General features: G+C 42.7%; 1 protein-coding gene across 15 annotated transcripts in view; it reads left to right on the forward strand.

Annotated features, from left to right (window-relative positions):
* POLG (DNA polymerase gamma, catalytic subunit) overlaps positions 1-16,333 on the forward strand; it is a 144,997-nt gene extending 128,664 nt beyond the window's left edge. For 14 of the 15 annotated variants that reach the window (XM_085864408.1, XM_085864401.1, XM_085864406.1 and 11 more), the window contains 2 exons: positions 2,024-2,113; positions 10,516-16,333. In XM_085864408.1, the coding sequence (XP_085720534.1) occupies positions 10,681-14,409 (3,729 nt within the window). In that variant the 5' untranslated portion in view covers positions 2,024-2,113; positions 10,516-10,680 and the 3' untranslated portion in view covers positions 14,410-16,333. The remainder of the gene's footprint in view (positions 1-2,023; positions 2,114-10,515) is intronic. The other variant, XM_085864412.1, reaches the window with a different exon arrangement.
* The last annotated feature ends 1,112 nt before the right edge of the window (positions 16,334-17,445 follow it).

The following is a 17,445-nucleotide window of genomic DNA, read 5'->3' on the forward strand; positions in this document are numbered from 1 at the left end:
TGCAAAAGGTGCTTCCACCAGGTACTGACTTAAGGGGCTGAATCCTTTTACAACCAGTGAATTTTGATTTACACACGTGTTTTTTCACAGGTATTTCTAACATGTAACCTCCTTCAACTATAACATTGTGTAGTTTGATCTATTCAGTTATAAATAAAAAAGTTCATTTGGAAAAATTGTTTCTACATAATTCATCTAAATATGGCATTATTGGTAGGGGTGGATACTTTTGCAATACACTGAATGTAATGCATTATTGGAGAAAATATAGAAAAAAAAATTATTTGTTATACAGCGCATTTGGATTTGGTGTGTGAACCTTTTGCTTTATTTAGCACTTGACACCTTATTTTCATATCTTCCAATACAGTTTATCAATATATGACTGTGGAATGTTGTTTCAAATAGCCTGTAGCACTTTCCGCAATTCCCCCAAGGTGTTTGGTTGCCGTTTGACTTTCTCATTATACGTACTGTATTACCCAAATATAGCCTCAAAGATCTTCAAAGCAGAATTTTGTGCAGGCCCAGGCATCTTTGTGAGAGTTCCGCAACATTTTTATGATCCAGATATGTTTTCACCACATTGGCTCTATGCTTCGGGTCATTGTCCTGTTGAAAGATTTAATCCCTGCCCATTGAGACGTGTTCCTGAAGGAATCGCATGGTGGATCAGAACCTGCCTGTACCTCTCAGCGGTCGGTGTACCTTTGTTTTTTTTTAATTTTTTAATTTTTGTAAATCTCTGACACATTTTGCTAGCCCAACACTTGTAATGATTCACCCCATGCTTAATTGCAGTTGTTGTACACGGAATGTTGTACTGCTCCTCGGTCTGCCTTCAAAAAAATGCCATTTATTATTGCCAAACAGTTCAAACTTGGATAGTTCAAACTCAAACCCATTTTTTAACCTTTTCATTTTGTTTCCTCTCCTCACCAAAAGTGTTCAGGCAGCAACCCATCCATTGAGACTACTTTGTGCAAATACGCATCTTACTTTTCTTGAAGAAACTTTAACATTTGTACGTTCATTTCGGTGGCACTTTATTCTGCAGGTGGAATTTTCTAAATGCTTGCTTGACATCCAATCACAGTGTTCTACATCAACACATGACTGTACCGGAGCATTTCATTTTGAGCTCACCTGGACTTTAGTCCGGTGAGCTTATGGATCGAGCAGGGTCCGTAAGTAAGTGAGTTAGTTAGTCAGTCAGTCTGTAAACACTTCAGTCATTATCGCTTAAACCAAACACACCGTTTTGATGAAACTTGGCCACAAGTTTCATATCTGATGCCTCGCGAAGGTGTATTGACCGAATCACAATGCTCATTAAGGGATTTATGGGGTGGGGGTTGGGGGGGGGTTTCCCCTCCCCCTCTCAAAAATAGATATTTGCTCTCTTATCCGAAACTACACGCATGATTCCGATGAAACCTGACCCCAACATTCATCACCCATGATGTACCAAAGTTTGTTCACGGCATTAAAATGAATCGAGGTCTGGGAGGACTGCGGAGGGGGGAGGGGGGGGTTGAGCCCTCCCAAAATAGGTATTTGCTCTCTTCTCTGAAACTACATACACAATTTCAATGAAACTTGACCACAACCTTCATCACCCTTGATGTACTCAAGTTTGTTCATGGCATAAAATAATTTAGGGTCTAAGGGGATCTGCGGGGGGGGGGGGGGGTTTGAGTGACTGTTTCTTCCGATCCAGGTAAGCCTCAGGACGCATGGCCCTATTTTTACACGTGAGATGCAATTCTATCATGTGTCTGCATTTTGTACCCAGTTTTATCTGTTTCCATAATTATTTACAATACTATAAATGCAATACTCAAAAGACTTTAAAGCATTATAAGTGCTTCTTTAAATACTGCAATTGACATTAAACTGAAAGAAATCCTTAAAATTCCAAAACAATACAGTGGAAGAAAATGCTCAAAATATATAACGTGTTGATTATTTGGAAATTAGGGCTCATACCACATTGCAACTCCCCCGTGTGTGTTTTTGACAGATACATCCTTTGGTGCAATGATTGGGCAGATGGGAACAATACATACAAGAATATTATACGAAGTTGTCAACATTAATTTATTTGTGGAACGTAAGTTTAGCAGTTGTCATGTTTTTTTTTTCAGCCATGTTTTTCATATCATTTTCAAAAAACATTTTATTTTTAAATAATGTGATGTTCTGTTTTGCATCAATCTGAATACTGATTTAGAAATTAAATATTTATAATTACATAATGCACATTAATGCTCATTTGATGTTTCTGAACATCATGGAAGCGTCCCTTTTATGTATAAGCTAGCTCTGCTTGAAGGTTGCTTTAAAATCTGCAATTCCATGAAACTGAGAAGCCTTCCGTCAATGATTCGGAAATAACAAATGGGTGGCTTGCACATTTTTATGATGTGCAATTAGAAATGTATGCTTGCTTCAAATATATGATGTGCCTGAACAGGAATTTGCATGCAAGATTAGTGTGAACGATGTGATTTTTGTACTTGGGATGAGAGAACAGAATGATTGGACAAACATGGTTTTCTTACCTGCAATATTACACCAAAAGAAGGATAGAGGGTCAAATACATCGATTGTTATCTGTCGGGGCAAGTTAATGTTCCCGTTGCTATTTTGTGACATGACCTTGAAAATTCTGCAGGTGTACAGGTTTCCATTCAAATAATTTAGAATCAATTTTAAATAAGCATAATAGAAAATCTGGAATCTGACCATGCCAATCACTAGTGGTCATCGCCATGACAGGACAACAAGTTAATCCAAACTTATTGTAATCTCAAAGACACCAGTGATTATTATTAGAGGCCATTGTTCTTTACAAGTGAGTGTAAGTTTTTTATGTAATATCATGATCATTATAATGGGTGGATATGATGGAATATCAGTCCAGGGATGAGATCCTCAATCATTTGTCAGCACCAGCTTTCTCCAGATGGATGGGATTTCCCAACTTCTTAGAATATCTCAGTACGTTGATTAATCCATTGTTTAAATGAGCTGAAATTTGCCTGTTCATTCACCAGGCCTAATCCTTATGTGATCATCTATGGAGCATTATCTTGTTGCTCTACAAGCACATCAACTGCAAGAGTTGCATTCACTACAATAATTGGTTGTTACCGAATTTCTCAGATGCTTTATTGAGCATCTGCCATTGTGTAATTTCCAAATAGTCTTCACTGCCAAATGTGGGCACACACTTCTCAATACACTTTTACAGGTTATACAATTTTTATTTGCTGCATCTCAAATTTCACTTCACTATTTATGGATTTTCTTTCATTTTAATTGATGTCTAATATTGCAAGGATTACTAGGAAATCGCACAGGTGGAGGCCATTCAGCCCATCGTGTCTGTGCGACATCAACACCACACTGATTTATCAACACAACATCCAAAGAAAAAAATACCAAATTTAGTATAATTTTTTAAATCGTGTTTTTGTGGGTTTTATTTATTTATTTTAAGTTTTGTAGTTTTTGTGTTTTTGCTTTATTTCTTCTCCTTTGGGGAGGGGGCATGGGCTTGGTTAAAAAACACACATCAACCACACAACACCCCTTGATGAGACCCCCACCAACAGCATTCCGTACACATGCACACAATCACCCGTCAATGCTCAAACGACCTAAAAGTCATATCAACATCCCAATACCCCTCTATCTTCATAACTTCCAGGTGCCTATCTGATTCTAATTTAAACTTAACTACTTTTTCTGCTGCCACGACCTTTCCAGGGAGACCATTCCATGCATTAACTACTCTCTAACTGAAAGACCCCTGCCTTACGACTGTCTTAACTCTCCTCTTCTTTACTGTTAGGCTATAGCCCCTGGTCCTATCACTGTCTACTCTGTTGAATATAATTAATCTGCACTTATTTTATCTATACTTTTCATTATCTTGAACATCTCTGTCATATCTCCTCATTACCGCCTCCTTTGTAGTGTATAAAGCCCTGTCTCCTTCAGCTGCTCCTCATAGCTGAGTCTAGCTTGGCCCGGAATCAATCGAGTATTCCTGCGCGGAACTCTCTCTTGGGCATCTATGTCCTTTCGGAATTGTTGTGACCAAAACTGCACACAATATTTCAGATGTGGCCTCACAAAATCTTAACACCACCTCTTTTGATTTATAAATGATCCCCCTCCAAATAAAACCTAAAACCCAATTTGCTTTACCTATAGCTGCCTAGCATTGTGTTGCCTGCTTACCCCCCATATCTATTACCACCCCCAGATCCTTCTCCTGTGTGACACGCTCCAAAATTACCCCTTGCATCCAGGAATCTCTATTTTCATTGTTCTTTCCCATCCCCAACACCTTACACTTGCTCAGGTTAAATTCCATCTGCCAGTCTTTTGCCCAATCCATACAACTATCAATACTCTCTTGTATCTGTTCACCACCCCCTCGGCTATCCACCTTACCTCCAAGCTTTGTGTCATCTGCAAATTTGGAAAGCTTACTCTTCACCCCATTATCCAAATCGTTGATATAAATAATGAATAATAATGGTCCGAGTACTGATCCCTGAGGTACCCCATTACTTACATCCTCCCAGAAAGACATCCTCCCACTCACAGTCACTCTTTTCTTCCTTCCACTAAGCCAGTTTGCAATCCATTTAGCTACCTGACCAGCTACTCCACAAGCCCTCACTTTGGCTAACAACCTCTGATGTGGTACCTTATCAAATGCCTTCTTAAAGTCTTGTTATACTATGTCCACTGCCTTTCCTTCATCCACCCAATCAGACACTGCCTCAGAACTCTAAAAGATTTTTTTGAACAGGAACTACCTTTGGTAAACCCATGCTGACTACTTTAATTACTTTGTATTTATTTAAATGGTTCCTCATCTGGTCCTTAATTAATGTCTCCAACACCTTCCCCACAACTGACGTCAAACTAACAGGTCCATAGTTTCCCAATTCTTCTCTGGATCTTTTCTTAAATAATGGTGTTACATTTGCTACTCTCCAATCCTCTGGTATCTGTCCTGACTCCAGGGAACTATTGAAAATATCCGTTAACATCTCGCTTACCTGCTCAGCCACCTCCATCAATACTCTCGGTTGCATATTATCTGGACCCAGAGCCTTATCTTCTCTTCGATGACCGAGCTGTTCCTTTACTTCCTCCACTCCAACCTGGATCTTCTGTAAAAGCCCTTCCTCACCGCCTCAATAGATACTCTCAGCGATTGACAATTCTCCTGACTGTTCTTGTGTAAAAGTTGAAGTAAAATACCTGTTTAATAAGCCTGCCATCTCACTTTCATCACTAACCACTCTCCCGATGCTATTCCTCAATTGGCCCACACTGGTTCTAACCTGTTCTTTTCCCCTGATATACTTAAAGAATGCCTTGTTATTATGTTTAATATTCTTAGCCATGTCCTTCTCATCCTCTCTTTTGGCTTGCCAAGTTATTTTCTTAACTTGCCTCTGTTTACTTCGATAGTGATATAAATCTAACTCCGGTCCTGTTATTTCAAACCTAATAAATGCCTTCTGCTTCTCCTTAATAGCATTGCTTATCTCACTACTCAACCAGCCTGGTCTCTTTCTGCTTCTAGTTTTACACCTCATTGGAATGTACTTACTCTGCACTCTACATATTTGGTCCTTGAAGGTTTCCCATTTCTCTGATGCTGATTGTCCTGTTGTTAGAGTCTCCCAATCTACATCACCCAATTCTTTCATCATAATCTCAAGGTTTGCCTTCCTGAAATCTAACAGCCTTACCCTACTATCCTGAACTCTAACCCTTAACAGAATCTTTGCACACACAACGTTATGGCCATTTGCTCTTAAATGCTACCTCCTCCACCATATTGGGATCGTTACTTAAAAGGAGGTCTAACACTGCACTCCCCCCATGGGCTTATCTCCAAACTGGGTTTAAAAGCAATCCTGGACTAAAGCTAGGAAATCCTCATCCGCTCTGCCCTTTCCCTGTTCCTGGACCCAATCTATCCCTGGTAAGTTAAAATCCCTCATAATCAATACTCTTCCCTTACCACATGCCCTTTTGAATTTTTCATGTACTCCTCCTTCCTCCTCTTCCTTCACACCCAGATCCCTATAAAAGCATCCTACCAGTATCTTACTGTTTTTACAATCTCTAATCTCTACCTATACAGAATCCTCACCATTTATTCCTTCCTTAATGTCACCCCTTTCTCTCGATGCAATGCTGTCCTTTACCCAGATTGCTACTCCTCCTCCTATTCTCTCCTTCCTATCACACCGATCGATACACCTTGTGGCCTTCTAATTCTGTCCTCCAGTTATTCTTCTCCTTAAACCATGTCTCACTCACTTCAACTATATCGTACTCCTCGTTATCCACTTTGGCTTCAAGCTCTTCCATCTTATTATTTAAACTTCTGCCATTGGTATGGAATATGTTTCACTTTTCCCTTCCTGAAATTCTATTTTCTTGCCTGGCCTTACTAATCACAATTACATCATCAGTTCCTTCCTTAAGGGGCTGTCACACCTTGACGTTTTAGCCAGCGTATGGCAAGGTATCAAAATGTATGTAAAACGCTGGCGTACGCTGAACTATTGATGTTTTTTTTTAAGTTTTGGGCGTATAATAACGTGTTGGACGTATGCATAATGTATTAGTAACGTACACAGAACGTTTCAATCACACATAGATAACTTATACCAACGAATGCTGAGCGTGTTGTGGGCGTTCACAACCTATGCCCAACAATAGTCTAACTTATGCATAGCGCGGCAGCGTATCGCCGACGATCACGTGGCGTAGGCTATTCATAGGCTGCGGCTCGACTCGACGGATTAAATGTCAGGTCAGGTTCGATTTGTGACCTGCTACAGGTACCATGTAAACCTGTACTAACCTGTTCCATGGTCGGGTTATCTGCGACTAAACCGTCTCCCCCACCAGGTTTTCTGGTGAGGGGGGTGTTTGGATATGGACACCCAGCAGGATTAAAAACAAAACCTGTCAAAGGGCGGAGGAGCTCCTTGTGAGCCAACGGCCATCCATATCTAGTGCCCAACTGTGTCTGCGGGCGTCCTCCTGCAGTTGGGTCACTTCTTTTTAGGAGGTTGGTGGCAGGATTTGCACTCCGGCCACCGTAAAACCCTTCATTCCGCAAAACGCAAAAACGCAAAAAAAAATTGAAAACCCACTCCGTGGGAGTACCTCCTGTGCAGCTTCCCTTCGCAGGGCAGCTCACCGGATGACGGGATTGGGGCAAAGCCTTCGGGACCCCCAATCTTTGATAGGAGAGAAACCACGGGGTAACATCCCTGGGTCAGATTGCGGGAGAGTGTGTCGGAGTGGTGCTGAGGTGTCGTCCACCAGACGGCGGTCTCCTTGGGTTAACCCGAGGCGGTCCCTTCGGGTGGGTGCCTGGAATGTCCTATCCCTAAGAGAGGATGATCACCTGTCTCTGTTATCATCTGAGCTCAAGCATTTGGACATCGGGATTGCAGATCTCTCTGAGGTTCGGAGACCGGATTGCGGCAAGATAATGGTGGGTGGTTACACCTACTATTGGTCTGGTCGCTCTGATGGTTACCATACCCAAGGAGTTGCTGTAGCTGTGTCCAATAAGCTGACCCCAATGATAATTGAGGTAACACCGGTCAACGAGCGTATTATGAGATTAAGGATTCGTCACTCCTTCGGTGTCATTTCCCTGGTCTCTGTTTATGCTCCGACTGAGGCGAGTGATCTCACCGTGAAGGACACATTCTACGCCACACTCGAGTCTGTGGTTGATCAGTGCCCCAGACGAGATACACTTCTAGTCTTGGGGGATTTCAATGCATCGACTGGAACTGGTAGGGATGGTTATGAGACGATTTGTTGAGGGATTATGAGCGAGGGAGTCTCATGAGTGGAGGAGGTCAGTGGGCCGACCACGTGCCTCATGGTTGCAACAGGTTGACCATCATCTCAAGGAGATGGGGATGGGCCTGGCATCTGCCTGGGGGATGGCCAGACGGAGGCCCCTGGAGTACCGGCGGAAAGTGGACGCAGCGACGCGCTGTTCTGGCACATGCTCCCATACCTGACCTGACCTGCTCGACGATTCAAATCATAACCGCACTAGACATCGAAGTGTGAAGCTGCTGTCACACCTTGACGTTTTAGCCAGCATATGCCGATGTATGAAAAATTTGCTGAACCAAGCTGGCACACGTCGAATACGTTATGGGTAAGTTTTGTATACGTTAAGAGCACCCTCGCATATGTCGTAGTACGCTGGCAGACATCGTAGTACGCTGGCGTATGACACACATTCCGCATACGCTGGCATAAGTTGTAGGCACGTTACGCGATAGTTGACACACTTCGACACACGTTACTTGTACGTTATTCATAAGTCGAAACACGTCGACGTAATGGTTAGCGTCAGTGTTCCAGACTCCCTGTTTTTTTTTTCTTTCTTCGGTATGACGGTGATGTTGACAATTCGATTTCTAGTGCGGTTATGATTTAAATCGTTGAGCGGCAGCCTATTAATTATATTATATCATAACCGCACTAGAAATCGAAGTGTCAACATCACCGTCATACCGAAGAAAAAAAATAATAAATAAAAACCAGGGAGTCTGGAACACTGACGCTAACCATTACCTTGACGTGTTTCGACTTATGAGTAACTTACAAGTAATGTGTGTCGACGTGTGTCAACAATCGCGTAACGTGCCTACAACACGTTACTCATAGGTTAGAAATAAGTTTCAGGTACGCTAAACATTACCTCGATGTGTTTCGACTTAAGAGTAACTTACAAGTAACGTGTGTCAACGATCGCGTAATGTGCCTACAACTTATGGCTAAGCGTATGCGGAACGTGTGAGTCATACGCTGGCATACGTCGAAAAATTTCAAGCATGGAAAATTTGTCTAACACCTCGGCGTACAAAGACGTATGCCAGCGTACTACGACGTATGCCAGCGTGCTCTTCACGTATACAAACTTACCCATAGCGTATTCAACGTGTGCCAGCGTTTTAGCCAAATTTTGCATACGTCAGGCATACGCTGGCTAAATCGTCAAGGTGTGACAGGGCCTTTGGTAACTTCTCCACCCTCTGCTGACCAAAAAAGCCTGAATTCCTTCCTCAATTCCCACTGCAAACCTTGCTGCCCCCTTTCTATTGAACATACGGACATCATTCTGGAAACACTCCCTTTGTCCCCTAAATGATTCCCACTGCTTCTTAAATGTATAACCTTCCTCCATACACCATTCTTCTAGCCATCGGTTGACGTCTATTGCTCTGCTCATAATTTCTATATTGTTTCCTAATCCTGGGATAATCCCAGAAAACATGACCTCACAACCCTTTGCTTTCAGCACCTTATCCAATATCCTGTATCTATTTTTCAAAACCTCTGAGTAAACCTTCCCAACATCATTCGCACCTATGTGTAGCACAACCAACTTCTTCTGACCATGACCCAATACTATCATATCATTTACCCTTCCTTCAATGTCCCTAACTCCTGCTCCTTCAAAACTGCACAGAATTTGATGTCTACAATCCCTCCTACAGAATGAAGAATCTACATATTTAATCGTGTCATCTCCCAAACCAATTTTTATTGTCTCCCATACCTCATTTCTACCAATTTTTATTGCTACACCTACACCACTGCCTGCACACACTGTACCACCACTGCCTGCACCCACTGCACCTCCACCACTGCCTGCACCCACTGTGCCTCCACCACTGTCTGCACCCGCTGCACATCCACCACTACCTACACAAACTGCACCTGCACCATTGCCTGCACCCACTGCACATCCCCCACTGCCTGCACCCATTGCACCTCCATCGCTGACTGCATCATCTGCACCTACACCACTGCATGCACCTGCTGCACTTCTTCCACTGACTGCAGATGCTGCCCCTCTACCACTGACTGTGCCCACCTCCCCTCAACCACTGACTGCACCCACTGCACCATCACCACTGCCTGCACACACTGCACTTCCTGCACAACCTGCACCTCCACCACTGCCTGCACAAACTGCACCTCCACCACTGCCTGCACAAACTGCACCTCCACCACTGCCTGCACAAACTGCACCTCCACCACTGCCTGCACAAACTGCACCTCCACCACTGCCTGCACCCACTGCACATCCATCACTGACTGCACCAGCTGTACTCACTGCATATTGCTGTTATCTCTTTTTTAAAATATCTGGTTGAGGTTTTCACCAACTTCTTTTAACAGGTTCCTGCACACCTTATCACATGTGTTGCATCTCTATGCCATTATAACATTTTTGGGGGTTTGTTTTTCGTGATGCAACATTTTCTTCATGGGAATTATAAGCCAACGAAATTATGTTTAGCTTAAAGTGTTAACAAAACACTGATTCCTAAAAGACAAGTGTTGATAACATTTGGAACAACTTTCACTGCAAGTTTCTCTAAACACTTCTGTTGTGAAAACTTATGCCTTTTGCAGGATTTCTTCAGCAACATGTTTTGAGATATCCAAGAGTTCTATGCCTCAGGCAATTAGTTCATTTGTTCCACTGAGCGCAGTTCTGCTGACCTGCTGGTAATTCCATCCTCACTCCGGAGGGCTATGCATGACCAACATTCTCCGACTTATTTGTGCTAACTTGACATGCTATTTTCTACTTTCAGAAGAGGGCCAATTTCAGCAATGTTATTCAAATCACCTTTCTGCTTCTGCAAAACACAGTGGATGATTAGGAAATGCCTAAAAATGAATGCAGTTCGGTTTTCTACAAAGGAAATTATCAAAGACCTACATAAGGCAGTTGGAGACGACACAATTGAATATAAAGCAGCTGAAACCAATGTGGATTCTCTTAAAATTCCAGAGAAAGATAGCAAAACGGACAAAGAAACAGCATCACGCATGAATCCATTGAACATCCAAATGTTATCAAGGCAGCTGCATGAGCAACTGTTTGGAAGCAAGGAGGTGTCTTACTCAGAAGAGAGTGTACAACGCAGTATAGAGCACCTGGATGAACACGGTTTGTGGGGCAGACCTGCAACACCACCTCTTCCCAAAACGAACATTGATCTTCCAGACCTTGAAGCTCCAGATCTTGACCAGCATTTTCGAGCTATAGCATCACAGCAAACTCTTCCTTACCTGCGTGCATCAGGGGCTCTAGTGTCCACTTGCACCCTCCCTCCCCGACCTGCCAAATGGTCATACTCTCCTGGGTGGACACGATATTCAAACGGAACTGATGGGCCTGGTACTCCAGTACCTTTTCCAGATGATGCTGGCCTTGTGTTTGACGTTGAAGTATGCCTTTCGGCAGGAAACTGCCCTACACTTGCTGTTGCAGCATCTACTAATGCCTGGTATTCGTGGTGTAGCCACCGACTTACTGAGAAACGCTACACTTGGCCTTGTGATGTTAGCATATCTGACCTTATTCCACTTGAAACTGACAACGCTGCAGTGGATCAGACAAGTCAACAGGTTAACCGCCCACGCCTCATTGTTGGACATAATGTCAGTTTTGACCGTACTTACATCAAGGAGCAATACTTGTTACAAGGTACTAGACTCAGGTTTCTAGACACACTAAGCTTGCACATGGCTACATCAGGTCTCACAGGCTTGCAGCGCAGCCTGTGGATAGCGAAACAACAAGGTTCTTCGAAGAATTTCAGTGTGGCCAAACACCGTAAGAATCAAAATCGACCAAAATCTGCATCACTCGCTTTAGGATCTTGGCATTGGGCTGACGTATCAAGCGTGAACAACCTTTCAGATGTGCATAATCTATATGTCGGTGGTAAAACACTCGACAAGAGCAGCCGTAATATTTTTGTATCGGGAAGCATTGACGACATTAGAGCAAGGTTTCAAGAGCTTGTTTCATATTGTGCTGATGATGTTACAGCCACTCATGAAGTATTTTGTCAGTTGTTGCCTATATTTCTGGAACGATGTCCACATCCAGTCACACTGGCTGGCATGCTGGAGATGGGCCAGTGTTATCTCCCTGTCAATGAGAACTGGCCATGTTATGTGGCTCAGGCAGAAGCCACCTACGAAGAACTGACAACTGAACTTCATTCCACTCTTGCACGCCTCGCTGATCAGTCTTGCAGTTTACTTCACCAAGACTTTTATCAAGAAGACCCATGGCTTTGGGACATGGACTGGTCCACACGTGAGTTCAAATTGAAGATAGCCAAACAGAAGTCAAAATCAGGTAATTGCAGTCCTGAAAAAGTGAGAAACTTTGAGCAGCCTGATATTGAAGAGGATTGTGGGCCATTTTCTGAGCAGCAAGAGGAGGTGCCATCTCAAGGAATGACACTATTAACACAACTGAAATCGAAAACGGCTGTGCGCCTTCGTAAAAGGATACAGCATTTGCCTGCTCACCCTGCATGGTACCGTCAGCTTTGTCCGCAGTGGAGTGACACCGCCTGGGCCCCTGGACCAACATTGCTTGGACAAGGTATGCGAGTCACACCCAAGCTCCTCAGACTCACTTGGACAGGATATCCACTACATTACAAGGCTGAGTATGGTTGGGGCTATGTTGTACCAGGTCATCAGCTTGATAATATGGAGGCTGTTGATACTGAACTCCCATTCAGAACATTGCAAGCAGTTTATGTGATGTTTCCAAACAAGCAAGCTGTAGTCCAAAATTCATTTGACCCTGATTCTCCTGCCTTCACAACCAGTGATGCATGGCAAGAGATAGAAATGATCGGGCGTCGAGAGTTGATGGAGCACCATGGACTACTTGAGGAGAATGACATTGATGAAGTTACAGCTGATGAATCCAGTTCAAATGTTAAAAATACTGATTTTAAAGAACAGGCTAACATGTCAGGATGTTGGTTTTACCGCTTGCCTCACAAAGATGGAGATCATAATCGTGTTGGAAATCCCTTGGCAAAGAATTTCATGTCAAAAATAGAAGATAATACCCTCCAGGCCTGGGGAGGCCCAGATAATGAAGGGGCTGTAAAGGCCTTGGAAATTAATAAAATGGTTTCTTTTTGGCGCAATGCAAAGAAGCGCATTAATTCCCAAATGGTTGTGTGGCTCAAGAAAGAAGAGCTACCACATCAATTAAGTCCATACACTGTCAATGGAGATATTAGTTTTGGAGCTATTTTACCGCAAGTGATTACAGCAGGAACGGTCACACGCCGTGCTGTAGAACCTACTTGGTTAACCGCTAGCAATGCAAGGACTGATCGTGTTGGAAGTGAGCTCAAGTGTATGGTACAGGCACCACCAGGGTATCACATTGTGGGTGCTGATGTTGATTCTCAAGAGCTCTGGATTGCTGCGTTGATCGGAGATGCTCATTTTGCTGGAATACATGGGTGTACTGCATTTGGATGGATGACCCTGCAAGGCCGCAGAATTGATGACACTGATCTGCACAGCCGTACAGCACAAACAGCCTGCATAGCTCGTGACCAAGCAAAGATTTTCAACTATGGAAGAATTTATGGAGCAGGCCGGCCTTTTGCTGAAAGGCTCTTGCAGCAGTTCAATCCTCGGGCTTCCCCACAGGACACAGCTTCTACTGCGCAACGTGTGTATGCTGCTACAAAAGGTGTACGAAAGTTTCATTTGTCAGAAGAAGGTCTGTGGCTTGTTTCTGTTTTGGGCCTACATGTGGATATTGATGATGAAGGACATGTGTTTTCCAAAGATTTGAAACATATTCAGCAAGCAGCTGCTCGTAGGTCACGTGGTAAGAAGTGGCGTCTGACGGATGGCATGCACTGGGTCGGTGGATCCGAATCTGCAATGTTTAACCGGCTTGAAGAAATAGCAGGGTCTGACACACCCAGGACTCCTGTGCTGGAGGCTTGCATCAGCCGTGCACTTGAACCGTCGAGCGTTGGTGACGAGTTTTTGCCCAGCCGTGTTAACTGGGTTGTTCAGAGTTCAGCGGTTGATTACCTGCACCTGATGTTGGTGGCCTTGCGTTGGCTGTGTGAGAAGTATTCAATCCCTGCTCGACTTTCCATCAGCATCCACGATGAGCTGCGTCTGCTCACACCTAGTGCTGACCGTTATCGCACCGCATTAGCATTGCAGATAGCCAACCTGTTGACTCGTGCTATGTTTGCTTGGCAGCTGGGCATGCGTGATCTTCCCCAGTCAGTTGCATTTTTCTCATCTGTGGAAGTAGACTCTTGTTTACGTAAGGACGTGCATAATGATGCCGTAACACCATCAAACTCCACAGGCCTCCGGCGACGTTATGGAATTGAACCCGGTGAGGAGTTGGACATATATGACCTCATCAAAAAAACCGGTGGTAGCCTCAAATCTGCTGATGTGGACCATGATGTAAACTCTCCAGCTGGGCATGTGTGATCTTCCCCAGTCAGTTGCATTTTTCTCACCTGTGGAAGTAGACTTGTTTACGCAAGTACGTGCATAATGATGCCGTAACACTATAAAACTCCACAGGCCTCTGGCGACGTTATGGCATCCTGTCTGGTAAGAAGTTGGATATATATATATATATATATATATATATATATATATATATATATATATATATATATATATATATATATATATATATATATATATATATATATATATATATATACGAGCTCGTCAGAAAAACGATGGTAGCCTCAAATCTGCTGATGTGGACCATGATGTAAACTCTCCATAATCCATAGCAAATGAAACGTGTGTTTTTTTTTGCATGAAGGCAAGATAAAGCTTGCAAAAGTGCAACATGAACAGGGTGCCCCTTCACGAATGTTTTCAATTGAAGCATTGTTTGATGTTTGATGATGAATTGTATGATGAATAAAGGTTATTCGTCATCTTGACTTCCATACTGTATAGGTTTCATTATGTGCTCATTCAGCTGTCATGCAAAACCTCCTTGTAGTTCTACAGATGGATGTCTGGTCGACAAGCTGTTGTCTTAGAAAAGGTGTTTGAGGAAGTTCCTCAAACTTGCAACCATTTGGCCGTTTCCATTTTAATTTGAATCCGAATGCGTGACGCATCGTGTGACGCGTTTAGACCATTTCCATGCGTGCAATGTGTTCACACAACGAGACCCACAAATTCTGGGGTATTTTAAAGGATCCTGTGGAAGGCAAAGAATAGTGATGATGTTTTGCACCATGCAAACAAAAACCAAGCCAGCAATATCACTCCTGTATTGTCAATGGAGTGTTCAGCTTGAGGAGGATAAAGGAAAAGGGTGACTTGCTGACATCTGCCTTCACTCGTAAATGAATAAATGCCCAGGATATTTCCTGCTTTTTCACTCCCCTATCCCCCTGCCCCCCCCCCACACCCCCTCTCTCCTGTGTGTTTTATACATAGAATGCCTAAATTTCATTGAGTGCCGATTTAATTTTATTCAACACTAAATTTCATTGAACTCAATGCCTATGTTTTGTTTTGTATGTATGGTCGAGGCTCAGGAAAGAGCTGTATATATACATTTTTTTTTTGTTTGTTTGTTTTTTTCCAACGTTTTCCTGTTGTCGGCTATTGTCCACTGCAGAGGCTTCTTTGCATTTGAAGAAACCCCCAGATTATGCTGACTGCACAAGCAAACTCCATATAATTTTTTTGTCAATTGCTCTGCCCAGCAATTGCAGATATGCTTGGACTTGTATTGGCAGATATACAATTTTTTTTTCTCTCGTCAAGCTCCAAATGCACGTCTGTGCGTCGGATTCAGATTCATGGAAATATACCAAACACGGTCATCATAACATCAGATGGTGGTTTACTCGGTGATGGTGGTGGTGTTATTATTACCTTTCACTGGAGAGTTCCGTTGATTGTGAGAGCGGATTTGCTCAGGCACTTTCAAAGTTGTGCACTTATTTTTATTTGGGGCTTGGGGGGGGGGGATTCAGATGAAAACAAAACAGCAAATGTTTGTTGGTGTTATTTTAATTTGTGTCTGACTATTTTATTTTGGGGGGGGAGGGGGGTGTAGTCGGAGGGCTTTTGCGAGCAAAGTAAGGTTAGGGAGGTTGAATAAACAAAAATAAATATTAAAAATGTCTCCAGTCATGATTTATAATTAACTTTCTTTCCTTTTGGTCTGACCTTCAGTTGCTCTTTGTTCTTGTTTATTCAGGGTGTATTTTTTTTTTTAATAACACAATCTGAAGTAAGCACGTGTATGTTGGACTGACTGTTCAAGTGGATGCAACTGCAGTATATTTTGGTGCCTCATGTTTGTATTGCCTAATAATGAGACTTGTGTATAAAAAATATTTTGCAAGATTGAATAAAGTATTTGTGTATATTCTTACGCCTTTCACCCCCTTTTAAATGCTGACTAATATTGAAGCTAATTGCACATCTTTTTATACTCACCTTCACATTCACCCAATTCGAATTGATCTGGGAGTTTAATTGTCTATTCAATTAAATCTGGGAGTTCAATTGTCTACCAAGTTTTGGCTGAATCCATCCATAACTCTTTATGATAGCCTGCTATGCACAGACAGACAGAAAGACAGACCCACAGATAGACAGATGTGAAAACAACCAAATGTAATAAGGTAAACAGAACTTCATATTTGTATGAAATCGTATTTTTTTTTTTGGAAAAAGGTTATCAGCAGTGCCTATGAACACAGATTGTAGACCTTTGCCTCTAAGGATTTGACTTTTCTGCTGTTCCATCCCACCCACCTTCTTTTCCATTCCATTGACATCAATGCACCACAGGGGGTTTGGTAATAGCTGTGTAGTCCTGTGAAGCACAAATGCACCATTCCCATTAGCAGGAAAGTTACGCTTTGTGATTGCAGCAGTGCGTTGGCACTAAATTGGTGCAATGATTGCCACTTAGACTGGACCAAACACACTGCTGTATCAAAACTCACTCTCTTATTAGCTTTTCATTTGGAGTTGGCCATCCAAAACGCACCGCAAACCCCCATGTGCTTTTCTATGTGTTTGCAGGCCAGATAATTCTTTGAAGTTGAGAAAATGCAAACATTTATGATTGGAAAAATGAGTGCAAATAGATGAGCCATTGCCTCTCTTTTATCATTTGTAAAAGGATCTGGCAGATACAAATATTAGTGAAACAAAGAAAACTAAAATGGCATTCGGAAGAACACATACCTCCACCAGTCTGAACAGTTTACGTTTTGGTATCCAACTGATGGACTGAATTTGCATCTTGACCTAAAACAAAATCTACGTTTTGTATCCAACTGATTGGTCGGATCTGGATGCGGACCTTCACCAAAATCTAATTGGCTTGTTCTTGTCACCTTTCCAACTCATCCACGAAGTTTTGTCATCTGTCCATAACCTTTTGAAATATCGTTCTATACTCCACTCGTATATTGTTTTTGGCCCCCCCATCTCTCGTTGGTGAAGAATCACTTGAAAAAAATTTGG

Source organism: Eptatretus burgeri, chromosome 18 (assembly GCF_056783735.1).
Source record: "Eptatretus burgeri isolate ZD-2024b chromosome 18, Ebu_testis_v1, whole genome shotgun sequence".
Classification (NCBI taxonomy): domain Eukaryota; kingdom Metazoa; phylum Chordata; class Myxini; order Myxiniformes; family Myxinidae; genus Eptatretus; species Eptatretus burgeri.